Below are 26,492 nucleotides of genomic sequence, written 5' to 3'. Positions count from 1 at the left end.
AGAAATGACTCCAGATGGAAACCTAGTCATGCGTGGGCTCCCACAATGCGCACCCCCCCCCCAAAATCCAGGCAGTCTCTGTTAATTAGATCCCACCATCTTATGTCTTCTGCCACTGTGTTATTGAAAGTCTGTTGTGGTCTATGTCCAGGTTCTCTAAACCTTTTAGTATTTATGCCTCTATATTCCTTCACAGCGATAAATACTCTCTTCCTTATTAATAAAGGGAGAATAAAGTTTAAAGAGCCAATCTGAGCATTAAAATTTTTTAAGAAAACTTTTATATTTAAAAATTACCTTTTAAGATGAGCTCACAGAGCAATGGCCATCGTCACGCCATTTTCACACCTATCTGTCTTTATATCCTAACCCCACTGCTTCTCCATTTCTCCTCTCTGGCTTTTCTTCCCTCCTCCTCCACACCCCCAAACAGTGAACGATGAAAATGCACTTTTCTCATCTTTGCATTATACTAGAATCTTTTTTTTTAACCCCAAGACAGGGTTTTTCTGTAGCTTTGGAGCCTGTCCTGGAATTCTCTCTGTAGACCAAGCTAGCCTCGAACTCACAGAGAGTCACCTGTCTCTGCCTCCTGAGTGCTGGGATTAAAGGTGTCCGCCACCACCGCCTGGCTATACTAGTATCTTGTTCCTTTCATGGAAGCCTTCAGTATCTTCCAAGCGTGTGGGATGCCTCACCCTTACATGGACGGAAGACCACTGCTTGCTTCAGTAGCAACATTTTTACACTCTATTGAACACTAAGTTCGGAGCATTACAGTACAGGCGGGGTGGGTAGGGGCTGGAGAACTGAAGAGATGAGCGGGGACTCAAAGCGCAGCCAGTCCCACTGGGCGCAGTTGGAGGAGCTCTGGTTCTTCCCCTGTCCTGTGCACAGAGGGTTGCCTCTCTTGATGAAGCAGAACGAAACGAAGCAAAACAAAATGTAGTATTTCTATTCCCCAGGCAACGGCAGCTCCCTGACACCCCGCCCTACTCTGCATCGGACCCTTGCTCTCCTCCACAGGTGGAAGGTGAGTCCATCCACATAGCACCTTGCACGGCTGACTCAAGCCTCGATGGTGCAAATGAGAGGCACCTGTCACTCCTTTCTTTCCCGCAGGCGCATGCTGCGGGACCCCGAGACCTACAGCAGGGAGGATCCCCGCCACCTTCCTCCACTCCACCACGGCACCCGGGCTGCTGCCTGAGCACGCACCACAGAGCATGTCCAGCCAAACCCACAGCGGCTTTCACAACGGCTACCTGGACTCCAGGCACCCCGATACTTCCTGCCACCAAAGCGGGCCTTCCCATATGGGCATGAGTTGCCCTTACCATCAGCAGCCTTTGTGCCACGTTCCTGGGTAAAGGATAAGATATTTAATCATGAACCACCTCAGCATCCACAGCTGGAGGGCCCAGGAGGGACCGCGGCAGCCTGTCCAGCAGGTGGCAGTGTGGAGACGCACACGGGGCACCTAATGTTCTCAGCTCAGTCTTCATTAGAAATCCCCGCAACTAAAGGTCCTCCTCCAACAAAAAGCTAACATGTCCAGAATGTGCAGAATAACTCCAGGTGGCGAGACAAGGAACGGCTTCCTTATGCTGTCTCCAGTAGAGGGGCTCGAGGCAGTTTGAGAATGAGTTAATTCTCAATCAAGTTTTCTTGGCTCCTCTTTTCTGGCCTCTAGTCCTCCATCTCTGAAAAGCCAGGTCCACTGGTGACCGTGGCAAGGATCCATGAGAAGAGAATTTTCAGATGTAGAGTGTATTCCTGAATATTCAGGCTGAGTCCTCTCTGCCTTGAAACTATTGCCTGTTTATCTTTCAGGCGGGTGGATCTTCGATTGGTCGAACATAGAAAGATTACTGTTCAGAATAGCGGGGCCCAAGGAACCTTAAAGAATTGGGATTAGACTAAGGAAATGGGAGAGAAAAGACCGGGGAAATTCGGCTTGTTTTCATGCAACAATAAAGGTGCTAATCAACCTTTTGGTCTCTTGCCTTTAGCGCCTCGTTGCCTCCAACAAAGAAGAGAAAGCATGCGCAGATACTAGAGGACTCCGGGGACCGCCGAGTGTGGGCCCACCGCTTCAGTCCAAGTGAGCACGACCGACTTTGTGAGGAAGTCGAGGCATGGAAGCCTTGGCTGCTGTCTTAAAGCTTTTGACCTGCCCCTCAGCAGCCTACACAGCTCTGTTCCCTCCCATAGAAGAGGAACAATGGCTCAGGGTCTGTAGTCCACCCTCTTGGCGTCTCCTTTATGCAGGTCAGTCACACAGGTGCCCCGAGGGACAGTCGCTTGCTGCTCTGTCTCTCCCGTGCAGGTAAAATGCTAGTCTTTCTATTTCAGGAGCGTTGCATCTCAGAGGATGCAGGCTCCAAGCCTGGGGAGCTGGAACACACACAGCTTTCAAAAGCCTATGAGCTGCCCGTTTCCTAGTTGCCCGCCGTCCTTTGCAGCTTTATTGTGCACAGGCTAACTCAGGATCTTGGTAAAATGCAGGTTCAGATCGGTGAATCTGGGCTGGTTTCGAAGCTGGCCTGTGTTTCAGGTGGGGGGAAGATGAACTCCCCCCACTCACGTTAAACTGGATCCTTACTAGTTTGTAAGATGATTTCGTAACTATTTCATTAAAAACATCCGATGTCAGACCGAGGAGATTTCCCTGTGGCTAAAGCACTTGGTATTCACGCTGTAAGTTTGAGGACCTGAGTTCAGAGCCCCAGAATGCACAGAAATGCCAGATGGCTATAGCAGCCAGCCTGTAATTCCAGCACTCTAAACGTGAAGACAGTTGATCAGTTGATCCCAGGAGTAAGCTGGCCAGTCAGAACATCCATATGGTCAAGCTCTGGGTGCAACTGAGAGACCCCGCCTCAGCGAGTGAGTTGGAAAACAATGGGGGAAGACCCCTCAGACCAACCTCAGGCCTCCACATATATATATACAACACATGTATCTGCATACATGTGGATATGTGTATACACATGCACACCACACATACCCTTGGGGAAAAAACCAAACCCCCAAAAAAACACCCGATGCCTAATAACTAGTCATTTATCTTATATAACTAGTTATTTATCTTATATAACTATTTACCTTATATGAGTTATCTTATATAGCTAGTTATTTATCTTATACAAGTTATTTATCTTATACAAGTTATTTATATATAACTAGTTATTTATCTTATATAACAAGTTATTTATCTTATATAACAAGTTATTTATCTTATATAACAAATAGCTCATTTGTTTTGAGCTTAAAATGATGGAGTCGGGAATAGCTTGGTCTTTTGGGATCTGAAGGGAAACGTTAGAATTTCTAGGCAAAGGGATAATACTCTAGGCCAATTCTCCTTGTGACTGTAAACCTTCAGAAGCATGCAATGTGAGCGGTGGCCCAAATTCAGTGTATAAATACCACACTCTGTCTCCAGGAGAAACCCAGGATTTCCTCTATCCCCCGTCCCTATTCCTAAACCCTAAACCCTCAGATGCTTCAAAAAGAGGTACTTGTTTTCTACCAGCTGGGGTTGCTGCCTTTGACTTAAATAACCCTGTGGTGGGTGAGGACCCTTCCAGGGACAACTGGCTGCAGCGTTGGCATGGGCACATGTGTATGTGGCTTCGTTGTTTGCTTCTGTGGAAAATGACATCATCTTCAAAGTCAGTTCACACATGTGGTCATCCCTGAGAGTGCCAATGTTAGGATCGCATAGGGCATCGTGTTCTGGTTGAGTTGAGTCTTGACCCCTCTCCCTGCCTTGTTTCCTCTCTTACTGATCCGTGATCACAAGCAGTTAGCCCTTTGCAGCATGAAATGCTGACTGAAGCCCTGCTTTTGGATGTAGAACCCTCCGTCTACCTTTCTATGCAAGGTTACCCTAGTTTCTTTAGGGATACCTGCATTTACCCCACAGCTAGAACATATATACCGATCACATCTCCAGCCAGCTGAAGGACATCTGTCCACTCTTCTGCGGTTGTCCTAGCTTCCTGGGTGATGCATAGCAGGCCACTCAGATCTTCCAAGAGTTTCTCAAAGGGCCAGATAGCTGCTCGATGAGTCTTGGCCATTCAAGAATTAAGCTTCATTCTGTGATGGTTTTCTGCCGCTGTCTTAAACATGGACATTGCTTCTTCACCTTCTTCAAAGGAAGCTCTGAAGAGCACCTGAAATGTCCCAGCAGGCAGGGAGTCCTGGATCCCTTGCTTATGTCCCTTTTAAAGGTCACTGAAAAGCCAGCTAAGGGTAATCATTTCCAGACAACTGTTTGAGAATGAAAAACAAGCAATTTCCAGGACAAAAAAAAAAAAAAAAAAAAAAAAAAAAAAAAAAAAAAAAAAAAAAAAAAAAAAGAAAAGAAAAGAAAGAAAAAAAAAGAAACATAAATGACTTAGCTCATCCAGATGCCATAACGTTGAAGTTTGGGTATACATCTTCTGGTGGAGAACTCCTGCTGGATTTGGTGTTGCAGAGACCGAAGGCCCTTACTACACTCAGCAGGAAGGAGAAGCCTGCACTAGTCTTGGCGGCAGGGATAGGGGTTGCAGATTTTATTTATTTTTTAATGAGTAAGATATTCTATATCAACAACAAGGCTTTACAATGTATGAGCTCTATTCTTGTGCTGTTTCAAAATGCCTGACAAAGCAATTAATCAAAGCTAACAGCCGTTTGCTTTGGCTCATGGTTTGAGGGTAGACGCCGTCACTGTGGGGGAGCTATGACAACTCACGTCCAAGGCTTGTGGTCCTGTTGTATCCATTGTCAGGAAGAGGAGCAAAATGAATATGGTTACTCAACCTCTCCCCATTTCTTTCTGTCCTTTCTGTTCAATCATGGACCATAGCCCATAGGATCTTGCCACCCACATGCAGGGTGGCTCTTCCATGTTTAGAGTATTTTGAGAAATGTTCTTATAGGCACTTCCAGAGGTGTGTTTCCACCTCCAGAGCTGTGTTTTCTTGGTGATCCTGAATTCATCAGATCTGCAGTGAAGATCATCACAGCTGGTGACCTTCTCCCCGCAGTGCACATGAGCAAGGCTTCCAAGGCACCGTTTGTGGACTGTAGAACCAATGTGTTGGTGCGAACAAATGTCGAATGCTCAAGAGAGATGGGGGATGGAGGGGGAGAAAGAGAGATAGAGATAGAGAGAGGGGGGAGGGAGAGAAAAAGAGGGAGGAAGAGGGGGAGAGAAAGAGAGAGGAGGGTAGAGACAGAGATAGAGGAAGAAGGGGGAGAGAGGGAAGGAGAGGGACACAGAGAGAGGGGGAGAGAGGGCAAAAGAGAGAGGGAGAGAGATAGAGACAGAGAGACAGAGAGAGGAAGAGGGGGGGGAGAGAGGTAGAGAGGAAAGAAGATAGAGAAAGAGGGAGAGAAAGAGAGGAAGAGAGAAGTAAAGATAGAGAGAGGAAGAGAGGGAGGGAGGGGGAGAGAGAAAGAGAGAAGGAGAGAGGTGTAGAGACAGAGAAAGGAAGAGAGGGAGGGAGAGGGAGAGAGAGAGGAAGAAAGGGAAGGAGAGGGATATACACACACACACACACACACACACACACAGAGAGAGAGAGAGAGAGAGAGAGAGAACTATTGGTGTAAGGCTCCTGTTCCTTGGCTCTTGACCCCAATTGCCTGATTTAGAGAGAGAGGGCTCATGCCTTTCCTGAGAGACGTTGACTCACGTGTATAATACTTTATAAATGAAGTATTTTGCCTGAATGTTGTATGCATGTCTGATGCTGGTGGAGGTCAGAAGAGGGTGTTGGGTGCCCGGGAACTGGAATTACAGATGGCTTTAAGCCACCTGTGGGTGCCAGGAACTAAGCTCAGGTCCTTTTCAGGAGCAGCAGGTGCTCTTAGACCACGGAGCCATCTGGCCAGTCCTGGCTCTTCTGTATTTTGAACACCAAACCTAAAGACAGGATCGCAGTGAGATATACGATAGCTAAACATGCCATATAGGACCAAAAGTATCTGTTTCGTCTCTTTAGCAACTGGGGACTCTCAAAGCATGACTTTCCTCAGTTACCAAACAAATATCCTAAAATCTGCTTCATTGACTTTTTTCTTTCTTTCTTTTTTTGAGAGCCTATCTTGAAAGTAGCTCTTGTGGACCAGGCTAGCCTCGAACTCCTAGAGATCCATCTGCCTCTGCCTCTTGAGTGCTGGGATTATAGGTGTGCGCCACCACCACCCAGCTCTCTGAGAGTCTTCTAAAGTGAGGTGTCTAGGTATTTTGAAGGGCATGCAAACACAAGCCACCAGCTTTCTCCAGTGGAATCCGGGTACTCGACTGCCATCAGTGTGTATATGTTCTCTAGAGATGCCCAGGTGACCTGAAGGGAAGAAGGAGGTTTACACACATGCCTTCCTCATAACTGCTGTGACACTAGCAAATCATTCCAGGTCCTCAAACCCCAGTGTCAATCCTTGTGAATGAAATTTAGGATCCTCGTCTCATAACCACTTCAGAAGCACTTAGTGGCATATCGTCAAACGTATTTCATTAGCCCCTGATACAACACCTAGGCATAAACCTGACGGAAATGTAAACACACACCCACCAAAAAAAAAAAAAAAAAAAAACAAAAAACATGCAACTCAGAATGTCCCTTGTTCCATTACCCATAATTCAGATGGGTCAATGGCAGGTTATGCAATGGAGTATGTTATGGCAATGCAAACAAATGAATGCCATTTGCAGCAATAGTAGACAGATCACATAAACACAGTGGTGGGTAAAAGATACCAGCACTGGTATTCCTATATTATATTCTCTCTCCCTCCCTCTCCCCTCCTGTCTTTCCCCCTCTCCCTCTTTCCCTGCTTCACTTCCTTCTTTCTGAGGCTGGTTCTGGGGATGGAACCCTGCACCTAGCTCATGTAAGCACTCTACCACTGGGCAACACCCCCATGCGTCTTCTCCTTTCTCTATAAATTCCTCTGTGCTTTCAGACTGCAAGGCAGTGGCGGTTATCAGAAGGGGCGTGTGTGTGCGCATCGATATTGGAGTTATCATTAAAGATAAAGGCTTTTCCTTCCCCTTTTCTTCCCTATCCTTCCTTTCCCTTTCCTTTCCTTCCCCATAAAAAGAGTAAAGGAGTCCCCGTGGCCATGCTTGGGTGGGTTAGTTCTAGCTTGCCAGGGAGTTGCCAAGCCACCGGTGAAGTCCTGGAGACTGCAGGCACAAGCTGAAATTCCAGGCACAAGCCCAAGGTCAATGCTTGGATCCATCGTTTTGTTTTGGTTTTGGTTTTTGTCTTGGGACAGGGTTTCTCTGTGTAGGAGGACATCTGAGGCCAGTACGTAAGAAAGTTTATTTTCTGTGACATTTGGGATGCAAAGTGACTTGAAGCAACCCTGTTCTATAAGGACATGAAAAGTGGACGGGTGCTGGGCGGTGGTGGCGCACGCCTTTAATCCCAGCACTCGGGAGGCAGAGGCAGGCGGATCTCTGAGTTCGAGGCCAGCCTGGTCTACAAGAGCTAGTTCCAGGACAGGCTCTAGAAACTACAGGGAAACCCTGTCTCGAAAAACCAAGAAAAGTGGACGGGTAAAAGAAAAAGCACAGACCCTTTCTCTTACCTTCCCCCAGCTACAGGCTGGTGGCACGTTCTATAGACGCTGATGTTCTGCTCCCGTGTCCCTGCTGACAGCCCACGCCTGATCTTATCAAGGCCTGCAATCCCCCTTATTCCTGACATCAGGCACTATGCCCCACAACCTGCGGATCCCCTTCTTCTTAGCAGCAAGTCCTCTTTCTACTTGTGTCCTTTTTTATTAATGACCCAATGGTTTTCATTAGCGTTGCTTATAAAATACGGACATCTTACCAATAGCTACAACACCGAAGAGAATGTCTCACCCTCTCCTACCAACCACCAATTGCCGGTATGTTTCTGTGAGCTGCATCCCCCTCCATGACACGATACTGATGGCCCCAGTCTTGTTTAGATAACCACAGTTGCTAAAAGCTCAAGAGAGGGATGGCCACGTTATGCGCAGGACACAGGGTTCTACAATATTCTACCCCGTCCTCTGGCCCTTTATGCTCTCTCTTTCCCCTCTTCTGTAGTGTTCTCTGAGCCTTGGAGCAGGTGGATCTCACTCACAGCTGAACAGCCAACAGTCACTTATTTTCGCCACTTGCGACTATTTATGCGTCTCTGTGGCCAGCACTAACCGCTGCAGTAAGACGCTTCAAAGCTGGCAGGAGCAGCAGACAGTGAGCATAAACATGATTATTGAGAAGACAATTGTATGGGTGGGATCATATCCGTTTAGCAAAATAACCGCAGTAGCCTTCCTACTAGGGACCTCCCCAGCTGTAGCTTTTGATTCGGCTTATACTAGCAGAAGGGAATTCCCTCCTGTGGAACAGGGCTCAAATCCAAGCAGAAAGTGGTTGTTTCTTCCCATAGCAGGCTTGACACTGTTGTACAAAGGGTACATCGTGCTGGCTGGTTGGTTTGCTTGCTTTCAAGGTTCACACTGAGCACAACTGTTGATGTCAATGCTTCCCCAGCAGTCAGCACAGCATCTTCCAGCCCACCGTGGGCTAGGCAGCAGAGAGGAAGTTTGTACCTGGTTCTGACTGATTTCTCTATGTCCTGGGACCAGAGCATGTGGTATCTTTAGCGACTTTTAGTAGACAACCAATAGCAGTTGTGATTGCATGTATTGTTTTTTACAACCTCTGGGGCCTCCTTGGCCAACAGCCCATAGGAAAGTAGCCCAACCCCCAACACTGAGACTTTCATTTAATAATACTTGACTTCTGTATCTGTTCATACAATTTACCTCTATTCAAATTCTCTCTCTCTCTCTCTCTCTCTCTCTCCTCTCTCTCTCTCTCTCTCTCTCTCTGTGTGTGTGTGTGTGTGTGTGTGTGTTGTGTATTTTATTTTTAATTGTGCATAGGTGAGTATATCTGTGTGTTGTGTGGTGTGTGTGTGTATTTTATTTTTAATTGTGCATAGGTGAGTTTATCTGTGTGTGGTATGTCATGAGTGCAGGTGCCCACAGGGGCCAGAAGAGAGTGTCAGATCCCCTGGAACTGGAGTTCCAGATGGTTAGGAGCTGCCTGATGTGAGTGCCGGGACCAAGCTTAGGCTCTCTGGAGAAGCAGGCATTCTTAACCACAGAGCCGTCTCACCAGCCATCTTTGGAAATTAGCTGAGGATCCCATTTCTTCACAGCCTGTTGACACATCCTTGGTTTTGACTGGCCCTCGCCCCTCCTCTCACTCACCTTTCTGCCCCACCCCCAGCACCTGTCTTCTGCTTTTGTATCACGTGTTCTGCTACCATCCCTCAAGCTTCGTTTTTCTTCCCTCATAGGAGCTTTTCTAGTTCCATTGCCCCTGCACCCTCTGCAACACACACACACACACACACACACACACGCGCGCGCGCGCACGCACACACACGCACACGCACACACACGCACACGCACACACACACACGCACACACACACACGCACATGCACACACACGCACACGCACACACACACACACACACACATAAAAGTTAGAAAATAGGACCTTCATATGAAAACAAACGTGGGATATTTATCTTTCTGAATCTGAGTTAACTGTCCTCATATAGTATACCCCAGTTCCAACCATTTTCCTTGAACGTTTTCATTTTTCTCTACAGCTGAGTAGAATTCCATTGTGTGTATGGACCATATTTTCATGATCTGCACACCAACTGGTGACCACCAAGGCTGATTTCACTTCTGTGCTATTGTGATGTAGAGGGGAGCTAAGGCTGGATCTGCCAGCGTCTCTGCTACAGATATAGAACTCTTTGGGTACAGGCCTAGGAATGGTGTGCTGTATTCTCTTTAGTGTTTCAAGACTCTGGGCTGGTTTACATGCTACCTGTACCAGTGTATACACTCAGCAACAGAGAGGAAGGCTTTCCCTTCTCTCCACACTTCCCAGGATGTGTGTTTGTTTTTCTAGTAAGAGTAGTCCCAAAGTCATTTTAATTTTCATTTTCCTGATAGCTAAGGATGCTGAAACTTTTAAAAAACATTTCTTGGGAGAGATGGCTTAGCAGGTAAGAACACACGTTGCTCTTCTAAAGGACCGGGCCCTACATGGTGGCTCCCAACCACCTGTAACACCAGTTCCAGGGAATCTGATGCTCTCTTCTGACACCTGTAAACAGACATTCAGGCAAAACGCTCATCCACATAAAATAAAGTAAATAAATATTTAGAAATATGTTTATTGGCCATTTGTACTTCTTCTTCAGTAAATTCTCTGCTCAGTTCCTCAGCCCGAGTTGTAAACTGCATTGCTAATTTTCTCGTATGGTGTCTTGAGTTCTGTTGTGTGTCGTGGGTACTAATTCTCTGTCAGATGTGTTTCTAGCAAAGATTTTCTTTCATTCTCTGAGATGTTTCTTCACTGGGATTCTTTCCTCTGCTATTCAGAAGCCTTTGAACCCCAGGAGGTCCCATTTAACTCGATGCTGGCCTCATGCTGAGCCACTAGAGTCCCTACTCAGAAAGCCGTGGACCAGGAGTCTAGGGCTATGCTTTAGTCCCATTTGCGGTGAGAGATAAGGACCTCATTTCCTTCCTCTGCATGCAGATCTCTAGTTTTCTTAGCACTAGCTTAAAGAGGCTGTGTTTTTCTCCAATGTGCATCTTTGAAATCCCTGGGAGTCACAGAATCTTGGTGCCACAAAGACCTGTACCAAATTAGGATGCTGACCAAAATTAGTAAGGCTAAAAACCAAGAATCATTAAATTGCCTTAAAACAGACACACACACACACACACACACACACACACACACAAGCAAATCCCCTTCCACAAATCCAAAACAAACATAAAACCAATAAGTTCTGTTGGTTCCTTTGACATAAGAGTTTAGGATTGGACCCAGAACTCAAGGCCCAACAGGACCGAGTGCCAACATTGTTATCCCTACCAGCTCAGTGCTGGCTTCATCCCCAGGTGGGCTTTCTCTCCTCTTCCCAAATCGTACCAGCTATTCTTGAGAAAGTATCTCAGAGGCTCAAGCCTTGTGTGAAAGAGAGAGCATCTTGGTCACTTCATCACTCCAAAATCTACTATGCTTGCATTGGACTTGACCACATGGCCACCCTGGATGCAAACAGTTAACACTATATCTTGATAGAACCTGGGTGACTACCCTCCTGGGGCTGGGCATAGACTTCCTTATGATCAGACATACAGGAAGTGATCAGCTATGTAGGGAGTGGGATCCCACAGGTGCTCAATGACCTCTCTTAGAGCTCGCTGACCCAGAAGGGTTTTTCTCACGGCTCTGGGTCAGCGGCACACCTCTTCCTTCTTAACACACTCCTTTAGTCATTCTGCTTCACAAACAGCCTGCTCCCTCACTCCACCCGCTACCTGCGAGTCTTAGAGGAACAGCCGCGTGGGAAAACTCAAACTCGTTTGTTTGTTTGTTGTTGTTGTTGTTGCAGTGAGAAGCAGGACTCACGGCATCGACGTGCAGGACCATGACAGAGAGGGCCATAATGGGATGCCCATGGACCAGTGCTCTCCTGCTCTGAAGTGGCAGCCATACCGAAGTGTTCCTTGGCATGGCCTGTTAAACAGTCATTATGAGAAACTGTGAGTGGTCCTAGCAGCGTCTTGGGGTGGGGGTGGAGATCCAGTGTCAGGTGTGAGCGCGGCGCTAAATCTTAGAGTTTTATCCAGGTATTTGGGCTTAGATGCCACCCCTGATCGAATTGGGTAGGTCGCTGAGAAAGGGTCTCTTCTCCCCCATATGGTTTACAATTCAATAATCACTGGGAGGAAGGCTCCTGGCTTTCAAGAAGTCAGCTTGTGATTCCACCTCATCATAATTTACACACTAAATGTTGGAGGGAGAGGGCCTCTTCCTAGGATAACAGGCCCAGTTCAAAGGAAAATCTGGGGGCTGGCCAGATGGCTGAGAAAGAAAAGGTGCTTGCTGTCAAGTTTCTTGACCTGAGTTTTATCCCTGGAAACCACATGGTAGGAAGAGGAAACCGAGTCCTACGAGTTGCCCTCTGACCTCTGAATGTGCATCCAAAATAAATGTTAAAAAATGAAATAAAAAGCAAAAAGGAAACATTGGGAAATAGCTAACTTCTAACCCTGCAGTAAATTTATAAATACCACATAATTCTTCGGGAGCACATTAAATTGGTTGCCAGGTGACTACTGACATTTATGTCGGGAATCAGTGTTGTCGGGCTCAAAGTCAACATGCTCTGACTCAAGAGGAGACTGTTCCAGTAATAAACGTAGCATGAGGCAAGAAATACCAGCAACCTACTGGAGGGCCTTTTTGGTGTTTTCCTAATTCAAATATAGCAAAGGTTACCTCTGGGACCCTTATCCTGGGTAGGCTACAGGAAAATAAATGTTTTTCTCAAAGTCAAGCCTAAGGATTCACAAAGATTTGGGGAGTTGTGTTTAATAGGCAGCAGAAGGAGGATGATTTCATTGAAATGTCACAAGGGTGCCTGGGCTTCTGTGTGCACTTAGTAAACAGAGGAGAAGCTTCTAGGTCTTGCTGCTGAGATAGCCTTCCCTTGATTATCTTTTGGGAACGTTTAATGTTCTGTCTGAAGCACGAAACTGTCACAGGCAGGTGTGTGCTTTAGGAAAAACCTGCCTGTCTCTGTGCATCTGAGCTGGCCAACTTTTAAAGGGTTAGTGTTCTCTCTCTCCCACAGAGGAGACTTTAGAAGTGTGCTTCCATGTAGCTTAGTGGGAAGAAGCACCGATAGCAGTTCTGGGTTCACCCCTGTGTCCCCCAAGATGGCAGGAGACAACCAAATCCTGAAAGTTGTCCTCTGATGCCACTTGTGCTGGTCCTCTAGAGCCTGCGTTCATAGATAGACCACACACACACACACACACACACACACACACACACACACGCACACACGCACACACGCGCACACACACACACACACCACTGGCCTATTTCAACAGCCTGTCTATGCTCCACTGATCTGGAATTAAAAAAAAAAAAATGAGAACCAAGAGGAAATCAACTCAAAGGTACAGAAGCAGATTTATTTTGAATACTCAGCCATCATTCACTTTCTCTAAACAAAGGCAACATTCACTGAGATGATTATTCCAGCTCTCTTGATTTGACTATTCAAGTTAGAGACAGAAAATCATTCACTTGTTTATAGGTAAATGTGTTTAATGTGCTATGAAAACATTGTTTCCCTAGATTACCTCAAAGCAATGAAGTTAGGGATTAACATTTATTAACCTGCCTTTCCCCGAGTAGTACAGAAGAGAGTTTGGCAAAGCAAGCTTGGTTGGCTTCATGTGTAATTTCTGATGTCAAAAGAGAATTGGCTCTCTGCAGTGAAGAGATGGATATTTAGTCAGGGACTGACTGTTATAGTTCAACACATCCAGGTTAGTTCTCATGGGTCCTTCCATTTCCGCTTACAGCTATCTGACTCTTCAGTCGGATGCTCATGTCTGAGCTGTAAGCCCTCTTCTTTCAGGTTTTTTTTTGGGGGGGGGGGGGGGGAGGTGTGTACCACTTCACCAAGACAGTTATTATCACCCTACGTAAGCCAACGTCACTTTATCCACCTAGACTTTAGACTCGGGCTTCTCAAACACTTCCCACTCACAGCCCTTTCTCCTGAGTAATTTTTATACAACCCTGGGGAGGTATATAAGATAGGTATGCAAAAATATTTGAAAAACAATTATTGGTATATATATATATATATATATATATAGTTTTGCCATTTAAAAAAGAAAAACAAATTTGCACACTAATTTTTACACAAAGAATCAAATCTTGGCTCATATTTGATACTGTAAGACATGGAATACCTTCAATGTTTTTCAGTTTACAGATGTTTTGATTTTATTATTATTTAATGCCAAGAACACTGATTCACATAAATATATAGTGTACATTTATGAAGGGTGTATTTAAGATCATTTCAGAAACTGTTGGCAATTCTATCCAAACCCTAAGCCAAAATTTATTTAATTATTTCTTTTTTTAAAAAAAAAATGAAACTCAAGTTGACAACTCTAAAAACTATTTTTAAATCAAATATTCAAATGCAGTCCAGTCCAAAGTGATATTAATTTGATCCTACCTGCTGAATCCTACAATCGAATCCTACAGTGAGAAATTATTAAGAAGTCTTTGTTTTCTATAATCAACCTTTTTCTTTCTGTAAGAACAAAATTGCTTTCTGGACGGTAGAAACAATGCACTCCATAACATACAGTTTTTTGAAATGTGGGCTGTGTTCCAGGCAGCCATCACTAGCCTGGTGTGCTGCAGGCGTGTATTCTATGACATGCACATGTGTGTTCAGAACCGAGGGTGCTGTGACATCAGACAAGATGACACGAGCAAACACAGCCAGAAACACTATAGATCCGTTGCACACTCGATCTTAATTAATTTCCGTCCACTGTGCAGTCACAAACATTTTACTGTTACCATTTTTTTCTCTTTTTTTTGGTCACCAGAATTTTGCCCATTCAGTCTTGTGGCCCCGTGTGGGGTTATGACCCACAATTTAAGAAGCACATTAGCGGATTGACTGTGGAAACCAAGTCAATATCAAGCTCCTAGACAGTAGAAGGCACATAATCTTCCTCAAATTCTTTGTTGGATGGCTTGTCCTTTGCTGCTGCTGAGCCCTGAGATTGCTAGACTTTTAACTGGTTACTTGAGGGTAATTCCTGGTGCAGGGGCGTGATCCATTGGCAGGCACACAACTCGAAAAGAACATGGATATTCCTTTTCCCAAGAAGCCCGCTAACACTTTCTGGTTTGGGAAATAGAGTAAAATTCCAAAGCTCTGTGCTTTTGTGATAATGGTAGTCACCCTCCACTGGGACCTCAGGAGGCATGTAGCCTCACAAGAGACCAGTGGATACTCCGTCCTCACTCCTGGCTCTAAGGAGGAACTGTTCTCTTGAACAAAAAGTCCCTTTTTAGGAGTCTTGATGAATTAAAAACCATGTTCCAGCCGGGCGGTGGTGGCGCACGCCTTTAATCCCAGCACTCGGGAGGCAGAGGCAGGCGGATCTCTGTGAGTTCGAGGCCAGCCTGGTCTACAAGAGCTAGTTCCAGGACAGGCTCTAAAAAAAAAAAAAAAAAGCTGCAGAGAAACCCTGTCTCGAAAAACCAAAAAAAGAAAAAAGAAAAAAAAAAACAAAACCATGTTCCACATCAGCAACATTTACAGGAGAAGATCACCGAGGAAGTTCAAAGCTTTGATATTTTTGTGTCTAGTTAATGATGTTAGCGTCTGATCCGTCCGTTTTATTAATATTTTTAAAAGATTGACTTTGTTAATTATACATCTGCATGGGGGTGTGTGCACTCGATTGCAGATGCCCGTGGAGTGCGGAAGGGTGGAATTCTCCTGGAGCTGGAGATCCAGGTGGGTGTGAGCTGCCCAAAGTGGGTGCTGGGAACCGAACTCAGATCCGCTGGGGGAGCACCACACACTCTTGGCTGCTGAGCCATCTCTCTTTTTATTAACACTTTTTATTAACACTTAAAATATGTTTATTCATCATGTTATATACAGTATATTTGAATAACATAATAATATTCCAATATACTACTGGAAATATTAAATAAAGCAAAAAGTCTGGCTAGCCACCCTGCTGCCAGAGAGAAAAGAAAAAAAAGAGAGAAAAGAGAAAAGCCAACTCTCTTTCCCGCAGAAGAAATCCTTGTGGTGGTTTTCAGTGCTGTTACCAGATTGGAAGGACCAAAGGGGCAGGAAGATATTCCGGGAAAGAGAATGCTTTCAATCACTGCAATGACTGGCTCTGGTTCCTTTGGTTTAGAGTTGTCCTTAGCCGGTCTGAGCAGCCTGTCTTTTTCATAGGACAATCGGTGGGCTGAACATTCCTTCAGCTGAGTGGCTAAGGTCCCTGTGACATTGAGAAGTGTCCTTTAAAGGGAGGAGATTAGTTGTACCCTAGGTAACTGTGAGTGAAGGCGGACAGCTGAGCCTCCAGCCCCGCCCCCTTTCTCATGTATGGTGTGGAATCAGATTAAAAGTTCTTAGAAAGCACCAAGGAGAAGTCCGGGGAAATGACGGTTCTGTTTGGCAGAACTCATACTTCTTCCTTATAAGAAGATTAAAAAAAGCCAGCGTGCTTCAAAATGTCATGTTTATTTCTGCAATAGAAATGCAGGAAAAGGGCACTTGGCGCAGTGAGCCTCACACAATGGGACGCTTACACTCTCGGCTCTATCAAGGAAGAAAGAAAATACCGTGCAATCGGTTTCGTGATCCGTCTCTTTTCAGGCCTGACGTGGGCTATCAAGTTGTGACAGACAAAGGGTTCACTTTCTCGCCAGTAGATGAAGCTTTTGTTTGTCAAAAGAAGAATCATTTCCAGATAACCATCCACATCCAAGTCTGGGGAAGTCCGAAGTTTGTTAAAACCCAAATGGGCCTGAAGCCAATAGAAATGTTTTACTTGAAAGCTTTTGGAATTAAGGTAGGTCCTTTTATTAATTCAGCTTACTTTAATCAGTGCTTCTTAAGTGTTCTCCTGACCTCAGACCTCCGGGACTTAAAAACATCAGCAGGAATTTGTTCAGACCACAAAGCTGCCCCCGATCAGGTGTGGCTGTGACAGCTCACCCTCTTCTACTGTCAGCCAGAGAAGGCCACTGAGCTGATTTTATGATGTGCCTGTCACATTCTGGCTTCCTGTCACCCGGTGCTTAAGTGGAATTAGGCTTGGGTGGCATCAGCTCTTCTCTGTGTAAACTCCTCAGTGAGGCGGCTTGTGCTTCCTATGGTGTGGGGAATAAAGGTCCAAGACACAGGAAGGACAATCTGCTACTTCCTCAGCTGTGAGCCCTAACCTTGGTACCACATCGCCTCAAACTGTGGCTTTTAGCCTCCAGGGTATAAACTGTTCTCTCGTCTTGGTGCATTGACCTCCACTGAAGCACAATCAATAAAAACTCAGAGAGGAAAATTGGGGTTCAATCTGAAGATCTGAAAAAGCAAAACAGCCAGCCACTGGCTCTTACCTCGGCCTCAGTCCAAAATGGCAATCCAGCCTCCAGGAATCTCAGAATGAGTGTCTGGGAGCTGTCTCCTCCCGTTTTATAATCCTCTCTAGGGTTGGGATTAAAGGCGTGCACACTGGGATTAAAGGCATGCACCGCCATGTTTCTTTGGCAACTAGTGTGGCTACTGGGATTAAAGGTGTGCGTTACCACTGCCTGGCTGTAAGACAGACCAGTGTGGCTGTTTCACTCTCCTGATCCTCAGGCAAGCTTTATTTATTAAAATACGATTAAAATGTCGCTACACTCAGCCATTTTAGTTTTGCTGCCAGTGCATGACCTCAGGGAAAGGATTCAATCTTAACCCGGGTCTCAAAAGAGTTCTCTAACTTCAAAAGCTAAAGAAGCATTGTTTAGTCTGTGCCCCCATTTCTGTAGATTAACACAGGGGAAACAGAGGCCCAGTGGTGTTACATAATTCATCTAGAATAGTAATGGCGGTCATTTTATCCAAACTACACAATCCCTATCTCTAACATTAGCGACTTAAAGATGATAACAGTCGTTTATTTGGATCACACATCCGCAACTTGGTCAGTCTGAGTACGACACCTCACTTCTGGCGCTCAGCTGTGTCTCTTCTAACACACACGCAGCATGGTTTGAGAGCAGCCGAAACCACATTAAATTATTATCTCCTGCCGAGCCCCTTAAGAGAAGTGATGTCCATCGCATACGGACCTCAGTGAACCTGAGCTTAGGTGTGGTGTCTTCTAAAATGTAGCTGCTGGATGCTGTATCCAAGTGAACTCTTAAAATGTATCCAAGTGAACTCTTAAAATGAACCGGCAGCAAAAATTAAATACAAACAACAAGCAATTAAGCAACAACCACCAAACATGTTTTTTATGAGTCTAGAAATAGTGTGTCCACTGTGAAAATGCTGGCACATAACAGACATGTGTGAGGAGGAGATGGAGCCTTCCTGGTTGAGGTCCGGCAGTTGGTGGACTAATTCTGCTCTTGTAATAAATGCTGTCCTGTTAACCTCACATGATGAAAGTCTGTGGTCACGCAGACTTAAGAGAATACTGTTGTCAAGGCTGGAACAGCTTTCTGTCTTAAGGATACATAATACTAAGGGCTTTATTGCTGGAAATTTCATTTCTGTCTTTTAGACTTCTTAGCAAAACTTCACTGAACATTTATGCCGGAGGGGATTTGATCTCAGTTGCCTCTTTGCTTTCTAGAAAGACTGGCCCAGTGTGAATGCCCGCTGGCTGTGCATCAGAGCATTGCTCTGGCAGTGTTCGTGGAATAGGGTGTGGAGCAGCTGTAGAAGAAACACCATCTCATGTGTTACCTAGAGGCCAAGTCATTGTTCCTTCGTATAGAACTTAAGGACTGTTTGCATGAGTTCATGCAGTCATATGTATGTAAATATTAATAGGGATGAATCAATGGTCTCATGCATGCTAGGCAAGACTACCCCTGAACTCTATCCTCAGATTTCTTTTTTTTTAATTTTTTATTATAAGATGCAATTTCACTAAGTTTCCCAAGCTATACTTGAATTCACTTGTCACTCAGGCAAGTCTGAACCTGATGATCTTCTGGCCTCAGCTTCTGAGTACCACTACAGGCTTCTACCACCGGGCCTAGTGGGTTTTATTAATTTTATTCACTTTAAAATTATACCTACCAATTTGTGCTGATCATAGGTATTAATGGAATTCACTGTATTTCTGTATGTGCATCCAACTGCACTGATCTTGCCCATTTTCAATTGTATTCACTTCTTTTTCTTTTAAGAAGTAAATGAGGGTATTAACAGTATTGGTTGCTTTGTTCACTTACCTATAATGCTTAGAATGATGCTTGGTGCATAGTAGGTGCTCACTAGATAGTGAATGAACTGATGAATGGATGGATGGATTGATGGATGAATGAATGTATAGATGGATGAATGGATGGATGAGTGGATGGATGGATGGATGGATGGGTGGATGAATGGATGGATGGATAAATGAATGGATGGATGCATGCATGGATGTATGTATCCTTTGAGCTGCTTTGCTCTTGTTAGCTTATTTTTATTTTTATTCTTTTAATTGCTTCTGATATTTTGGTCTTTTAATAGCTCACTCTATATTTTATCATTTAATTCTGCAGGCATCGCTCTCATACAGTGGCATACTGCTGATAGATGGTGCCCATTGCTAGTCTAACGTGTCTTTTTCAGAATTCAGACTTCCCACCCAGAGCCCAGCCTGTACCCTGGAAAAGGTTCTAAGCATATGAACACTTTCTATTAGTGAACATTATTTTTGGTAAGTTCATTAATCTATGAATTGATTTACTTTTTGTCTTTCTATACAGGTAGAAGCCACCAATCAAGTGATTGCTATCGAACAGTCCCAAGCAGATAGAAGCAAAAAGACTTTCGATCCCGTTAAGTAAGAATTTCTTTTCTGAGTGTGTCTTGGTGAAGACTTGGGGAAGATGACTAGTATTGTATTATTTACTTTCCCTATTTACAACAAAACCCATAATAGATCTAAGTTAGTAATAAGATGTTAGTATTATGAACACATGTTTATCCATAAAAATAAAGCTTCGAGATCATTGCAAAAAATTTTAAAATATTTCCTATATGTGTGCATACAGTTCATTTCCCCATGTATTTTATAGTTACCTTGACAGATGCTGGTGTGAAAGTTTGCACCCAGGGTAGCATCCACAGCAGTAATGATGTAACAAGTTAGAGTCCTCTTTCTCGAAGGGCATGAGGCACCATCCTCTCCCTGGCTTATTAGACCAGGATGCAGTTGAGGTAGCCTAAGCTGACTGCAGTCAAGCTCATTTGGGGCAGGATACTTCTACAGCCTGGACAGAGCCACTCATACAAATGTCTGTGGAGCCCCAGGCACGCAAGAAAACATGTGACTTGGCTGGCGTATGATGGGGTCTCCCTTCCTTGGGCAGGCTGCATGGCTTTTCTTTGAAGTGTGCTGCCTCCTGTTGGCTAGGCTGTGGGAGGTCACCTTCTTGAAGGAGATGCCAAAGGTATGGACGAACCTAAAGAGGTCGCTTGTGAGGAGCAGGGTGCTGGAGCGACGGTGAGCACACACGAGTGTCCCTTTCCTCCCACTGTGGAGGAAACAGAAACCAGTTGGGACATCTTGAGTTCATGGTCCTTGGGTCAGAAACCTGAAGCATACATAGCTTCAGTTAGCAAGGAGTCTTTCTGTGACCTTCCTTGGTGCACCCATGCTGTGGATTTCTGCCTAAGTAAGAAACTCCGGGGTATGCAGCTTCTGTGGGGTGATGAGAACAGGGAACAAAACCCACTGAGGGTTCCAGGAGACCAGATGTGCCCGAGTGCTGCGCTCTATTGCATTCTCTTGACATTTCTGTTGTTTGTTTTAGAATCGACCTCCTGACTGACCAGGTTACCAAAGTAACGCTGGGACGGTTACACTTCGGTGAAACCACAGCAAACAACATGAGAAAGAAGGGGAAGCCGAATCCTGACCAGAGGTACCTGGGTCACTGTGAGCAGGAATGTCCAGACACATCACCTAGCTAGGAAGGACCCCTCTGATCTGCTGAGCCACGGATCTCCTCCCTTCTCTGACTTGGCATATTAATATTAACCCATCTCATTTTACCCAGACATCCTTGTTCTCTCATTCCTGCTCCCAGCAATGCTCGCTCCTGTTCAGTCTAATTCCCGCCATCGTTCTCTAGATGGGCGACCACACATTTTGGTCATTGCTCTTGGGTTGAGGGCTGACTGTGCTTACCAAACCTGTATGCTGGAACTGAATCTTGGTCCTCTGTAAGAATAACAAATGTTCTTAACCGGTGAGCCGTCTCCCCAGCCCTGGGAAGATAGACTTCACAGAGAGCTTTTGTTCTGACCTTTAAGACATAGTTAGATCCTAGGATGATCTCACTGATGGGTCATGTGAGGATGGTGCTTAAGTATTCCCAAAGCGATTGGAGGGAGGTTTAAGTCTTCAACTATCGTCCAAGGCCTGAGGACGTTGAAGGTGGAGGATGACTGGGGCAGGTCAAGGCGGGAAGGGACCAGTGTGATGGGCTTATCCTCTAAGTCCCTGCTCACGACCCAGGATGTCTGACTTATATGGTTGAGGACACAGGGACCTTGGTGGTTTCTGTCCTGTGTTTGTAAACATGCTTCAGAGATGCTCCGGGGTGAGACATAGGCAAGCCCACAGAGGTGGACTGAACCCAGTCCTAAGGGCTCTCCCCAGGGAGACACCGGGATAGTAGCAAGCCAGCCACTCGCTCTTCCATTTCCCTGGGGTGCTGCTGACATGGGAGGGGAAGGCAGTCTGCAAGTAAGTGAACCCCGTCTAACTGAGCTCACTATGAATGAAACGTTGGGTGCCAGTTAATTGCACAAGCTACGTCTCTATTCTTTGATGCGCCCCCATCAACCTGCTGTTTCTGAATTAGATACTTCATGTTGGTGGTCGGGCTGTATGCTGCTAACCAAGACCAGTTCTACCTGTTGGCTGCCCACATCTCTGAAAGGATCATCGTACGGGTAAGCAGAGTTCTCTGGTTCTCTGGACCACATATGCTTTTCTACCTTGCAGGGAGAAGTTGAACTGGCAGCGACATGCTTGAGGTGTGTGTTTTTCCCAACCATGGTTATCAATTTTGATAATAGCAGAAACTACATTTTTTTTATAGTGTAGTTCTCGATCAAGGGCAGTTTTATCCACACACCTGGCATCTAAGGTGTAGTGACCAGAGATGCCACGCAGTGCTTTACAATGCACAGGGCACCATGCCAATTGGGAGCATCCCCTCCCCACATGCCGTGTCTACTGAGGTTGGAAACCCTGACACCGACTCTCTGTTGGCGGTGCTGGTTAAATCTACATGATACCACTTTATGCCCATGACGCCTTCACTCTGCGACCATTCCCTATTGTCTGAGGAACAGAGGCCCAAGATGCTAACTCATTATAGATCGTTCAGCTGGTGAACAGTGGGGTTCGTGCGGCACCCCAGCTCTCTCTAACCCAGGCCTAGTGAGCAAGAGACGCACCAGGAAGGTTTCCTGTGCTCCCACATGATGGCTGACCCCAGGGTATCAGGGCCGCTGCTTGGCACACAGGAAAGCTCCAACACGTTTGCTGAGTAACAGTTGCCGGATGGGTACAGTTATGGATGGGTATCTTGGCCATCATAACAACATTAAGCTACTAGTGGCTGCAGCTGTGGGTGTGAATCCAGACTGGCTGCCACTGAGACCCCGGGCCTTTTAAGAGTGTTGTAGGGAGGATGTGAAACTCCAGTAGGGAGCTTCATTCTCTGTGGGCAGGCCCATGATCACAGCTACCAACCTAAAGCCCTGGGGGACACAGCTGCCTGCTTCGGGAAGGCGGTGCTTCTTCTTGCCTGCTTTGAGCTATTCTGAAACAAAGATTCCTCTGTAATTCCTTTAGTCGGTTAAAACTAAGAAGCTATCTACTAGCAAAAACCCATCAGTTACCCCTAAAACTCTTTTTGGAGGTGAAGTAACAACAGAAGTGAAGTAAAATACTTCCATGAAAGCTGACTGTTCACACTCGGGCTGTTTTTGACCCGATCATAGGCTAACGAGGCTCTTTTGAGGCAAAAACAGGCGGCCAATCAAAGAGGTGTCCGCCCAATCCCCTATGCCAGAGCCATCCTGGATATCTCATTTGGTATTATATGGATTGCTATGCTAATAATTCTGACCCGAATTCAAGTCCAGAAAATGGGTTGTTCACCGTTTCAGACTTCAGAAAGAATGAGACGGTGTCGACCCGTAGGCACCACAGTGCAGTCCTGTATCTAGCTCCTGTCTCACTCTGTCATAGTTTACCTGACAGCTTTGTTTCTCCTTTCTTGACTGTCTGAGCCCTCAGTACTGTGCAAGTGCACACGGCCGCCAGGAGGGGAAGGGAGCCTGGCTCACAGGAACTCTGTTAACTAACACCTCCCCTCATCACAGCACAAAAGATGGGGAGCTCGGGAGAATGAAAGCTAGTCTCAATATGAAACACGCCAAGTTGCGCTCAGCACAGGTTAAGTGTTGTGCTATTTTCTCAACTTTTAAAATTTGAAAACATTTCGTACCTTGGAGACAGTAGCTTCCTCCTAGCTATTATTTCTGATTAAAGAGGGCACCCTACACTAGGGTGACACCAGCACCCTAGGAGGCACCAACTTACCCTAAGAACAATGGTGACAGTAACACAAACTCTCATGCCTCAAACTGAAACTATCTCATGGAGGGGGGGGGGGAGAGGGGGGAAGGGACCGGGGCACTAGTTCTTGCTCGCTTCAAATCACAGGTGTAACAGTGAAAGCAGACTTCTCAGCCCACTCAAATTAACACCATGGGGGGAGGGGGGAGTGAGAAAGAGACAGAGACAGAGAGAGAAGAAATGTAAGAGATGGTGTTATTATTTGATTCAGGTAGTTTTAGAGATGCTCACCAGTTTGCTGCACCCAACATTCTAGAAAGGACCATCTCTGTGTGGTATATCCATATGGGTCGGTACTGCACCGTACCCAAGAGTCAAGTGTGGCCTCTGAGGCCATGGCCTGGTTCTGTCAGCCTGAGCTTTAGAATAAAAGACAGGCGGGAAAGTTTAATAATTAAGGGCGCTACGTGCTTAACTATGCGTGGGGGGGGGGGGAAGCCACTCTTTAAAAACCGGAATCCACTTTGTGGACTAAGTCATTTCTCAAATGGAGATCAGTGTTTTACTGTTTGATAGAAAGACAATGTGAGGACTGTCCCTGAGACTCTGGCCTCTGGGAGGTGTCCAGGACACCGTATTTGTCAAAATTCTCCTTGGAAGGGAGAATGATGGCCAGAGTTCAGTCACTGTCCACCTGGCTTGTCAACCACAACAGCTTTAGAAATATATTAAACCCCTGTGGTGTAAATGGACTAATTTAGGGTCAGTTAAGGTTTTCTCCAGGCCCTTGATTTTGGGAGCAATCCTGGGAGGAGTTCCTTCAAGGTCCCCTGTGTTAACAACCAGGCTTTTCTTCAACCCTCCTTCCTTTCTGAAATACATAATTAGAGGTGGTTTGGGGGTGCTGGATGGCAAACAGCTGGGGCAATTACCTTTGCCTGCCTTTCAAAGATGCTTTAGGATTTTCTCCATTCGAAAAGAAGCAGGTTATTTCTGTTTTTGTTCTGGGGAGACTAGAAACGACCCCATCCTCAAGGGTTCCTGCTTCCCCCTACAAACCACACTGCAGTAGAAAATCAACACCAAAGACAGCAGCATCTGTACGGCTGGTGAGAGGTCGGGCCAGAAAAGGCTGTCCTCAGAACAGCTCCTTTTCATGTTCTCTGGGGGATTTCTGACCACAAACTTTCTTTCCCTATTCCAATCTACCCAGGGAGCTTGCGCAGACATAGGTAGCCATACCCACACCCAGAGTTTTTATTTTAATAGCCTGAGATGTCCAGGAATATGCATTTTCAATAAGTTCCTAGTAGTGAATGCCACACAGAATGGCCCTGCTGAAGAATATTTTTGGAGCCAGTTTTAATAACTCTTTCAAAAGATGCACACATTTATTTCCTAAGAACTGCTCGCTAAAGGCCAAGTTTTTCTATTGGCACCCTGACTGTGTTTAGAGTCATAGACAAAGTTAAAACAGAAATTCCAGCAGTTTTCATTCTGATCAAATCACTTCTAATACTGTTTGCCATCCCAAGTACCTGCAGGGGGCGCCCTTTACATTGTGTTCTCTCAGAAGGGAGCCCCGGGAACTGTGGTTCTGCTGCTGTGACCACAGTGAGCTCTGTATCCAGCCAGATGTGGAGGATGAATTTGTGTCAGTTTGCCCTCAATTTTGCAGACAGTTCACATTAAGACTGTTACTTAATTCCACAATAGCCTTTGGAGACGGCTAAAGATAGTAAATAGGTTTATCGCTATTCAAAAGATAACACTGGTACACAGAGATAAATGACCGTGGTGGAGTCCTACAACCAGTTGGTTGTTTCATAACCTAGACTGGAGTTCAAGTCCTCCCTTAACATATGAAACCATGAGACGAGAAAGTAATCTGGAAAAGTAAGCAGAACATTTTGGCGTTTGGTGTCCAGCAGCCACAGCAACCACAGCAACCACAGACTATTCTGACACCCAAAGACACGGCTCTCGGGGCGGGGTGGGAGGAGCTGCTCACATCTTACGTTATTTCTCTTTTGAGATGATGACCCCTTCTTGTTGATCTATCTGTGCTCCTTCTTGAGAACATTTGAACATATGTTAGGAGCTTAGTTTTTAGCTAATTTTAACAATTGCAAATGAAAAAAAAAAAAAAACTGACTGACGTCTCCTCTAGTGTCCAGTTACCAACACAGTAAGCATTATCCCAAAGCTCATTAACGTCAGCCAACAACAAGAAGCCTTCACTCTCCTGGTTGGTTGCCTCCAAGTGGCTCATGATGTTCAGCAGAGAGCAAAGCCCATCGGCTTTCTCCATGCTCCAGTGTTTTTCCGCTCACCGCAAAGGAACCTGAGTCAAAGCCAACTCACGGTTCACATCCAAGGGGCTCCAGGGACCTTGCAGAAAAGCTTTTATTTAAGTCAATTTCTACAAAATAGCGTTTCAAGCTGTTGATTTGAGTTTTCCCACCGCTCTTGTCTGTGACGCCTCAGAGGCTGGGTCTTCTGAGAAGTACAAGTTTTAAGCTGGTAGAAGCAAGAGACGAGGGTGTAGTTGCCCAAAAGTTCTTCAACTGAAATCAAAGTAAAAGCTAAACTTGGTGGCTTCTTTTATTTATTTATTTATTTTTAATGCGTAACACATGCAGGTTGGCAGAACATTCGAGCAAGATCAAAAAAGTGTCTGGAAAACACGGTCCCTGCCACCCACCCCAATTCCCAGGTCTGTCCTGAGTCAACTGCTATAGAGACTCCATGAGCTGTCTTCAGGGATAAATGGTGCTCAGATACATGAGACCCACCAGATGGGCAAAAGTGAAGTTCACTGTATTAATGCTACCTGCTGAGGCATCAGGGTGCTAGTTAATCTGGGTTCTCTACACCTGGCTACAAATGCAAAAATCACATTTAGAAGAAAACATCGTCATTTAGAAAAAGAAAGTAGATTTTGTCCTGAGGAATGTGAGGGATTTGGAGACCACCATGTAAGGCATTTAGAAACACAGAGAAGCCAGGAGGGAAGCGGGTAACTCCATAGAATTTTTTTTTGGCCACAGTTTTACTAGAAGGCAAGTCTTCAGAACTTTGGCTGGCCCAAAAGTTTCACTTGGATTGCTTTTAAAGATTGCCAGGGCTACTACAAGGCCACATTGTAGAACAGCAAAGTTTGAGTTCTTACTTAGTAACCAGAGGAAATGTAGCATGGATTATCTACGTGTTCTCGGGCAATTTATTA

At 45.5% G+C, this 26,492-nt stretch overlaps 1 protein-coding gene across 1 annotated transcript in view; it reads left to right on the top strand.

The window, feature by feature from the left end:
• Positions 1-26,492, top strand: part of Myrfl (myelin regulatory factor like) — a 100,522-nt gene that overhangs the window by 24,689 nt on the left and 49,341 nt on the right. Inside the window, exons 4-11 of the mRNA XM_042054244.1 lie at positions 966-1,033; positions 1,123-1,366; positions 2,013-2,104; positions 11,485-11,635; positions 16,330-16,525; positions 19,428-19,504; positions 20,478-20,588; positions 21,534-21,624. Of these exons, the coding sequence (XP_041910178.1) occupies positions 966-1,033; positions 1,123-1,366; positions 2,013-2,104; positions 11,485-11,635; positions 16,330-16,525; positions 19,428-19,504; positions 20,478-20,588; positions 21,534-21,624 (1,030 nt within the window). The remainder of the gene's footprint in view (positions 1-965; positions 1,034-1,122; positions 1,367-2,012; positions 2,105-11,484; positions 11,636-16,329; positions 16,526-19,427; positions 19,505-20,477; positions 20,589-21,533; positions 21,625-26,492) is intronic.

This window comes from Arvicola amphibius, chromosome 17 (genome assembly GCF_903992535.2).
Source record: "Arvicola amphibius chromosome 17, mArvAmp1.2, whole genome shotgun sequence".
NCBI classification, from domain to species: Eukaryota; Metazoa; Chordata; class Mammalia; order Rodentia; family Cricetidae; genus Arvicola; species Arvicola amphibius.
Note: the sequence above shows the minus strand (reverse complement) of the source record. Positions and strands in the feature narration are given on the sequence as shown.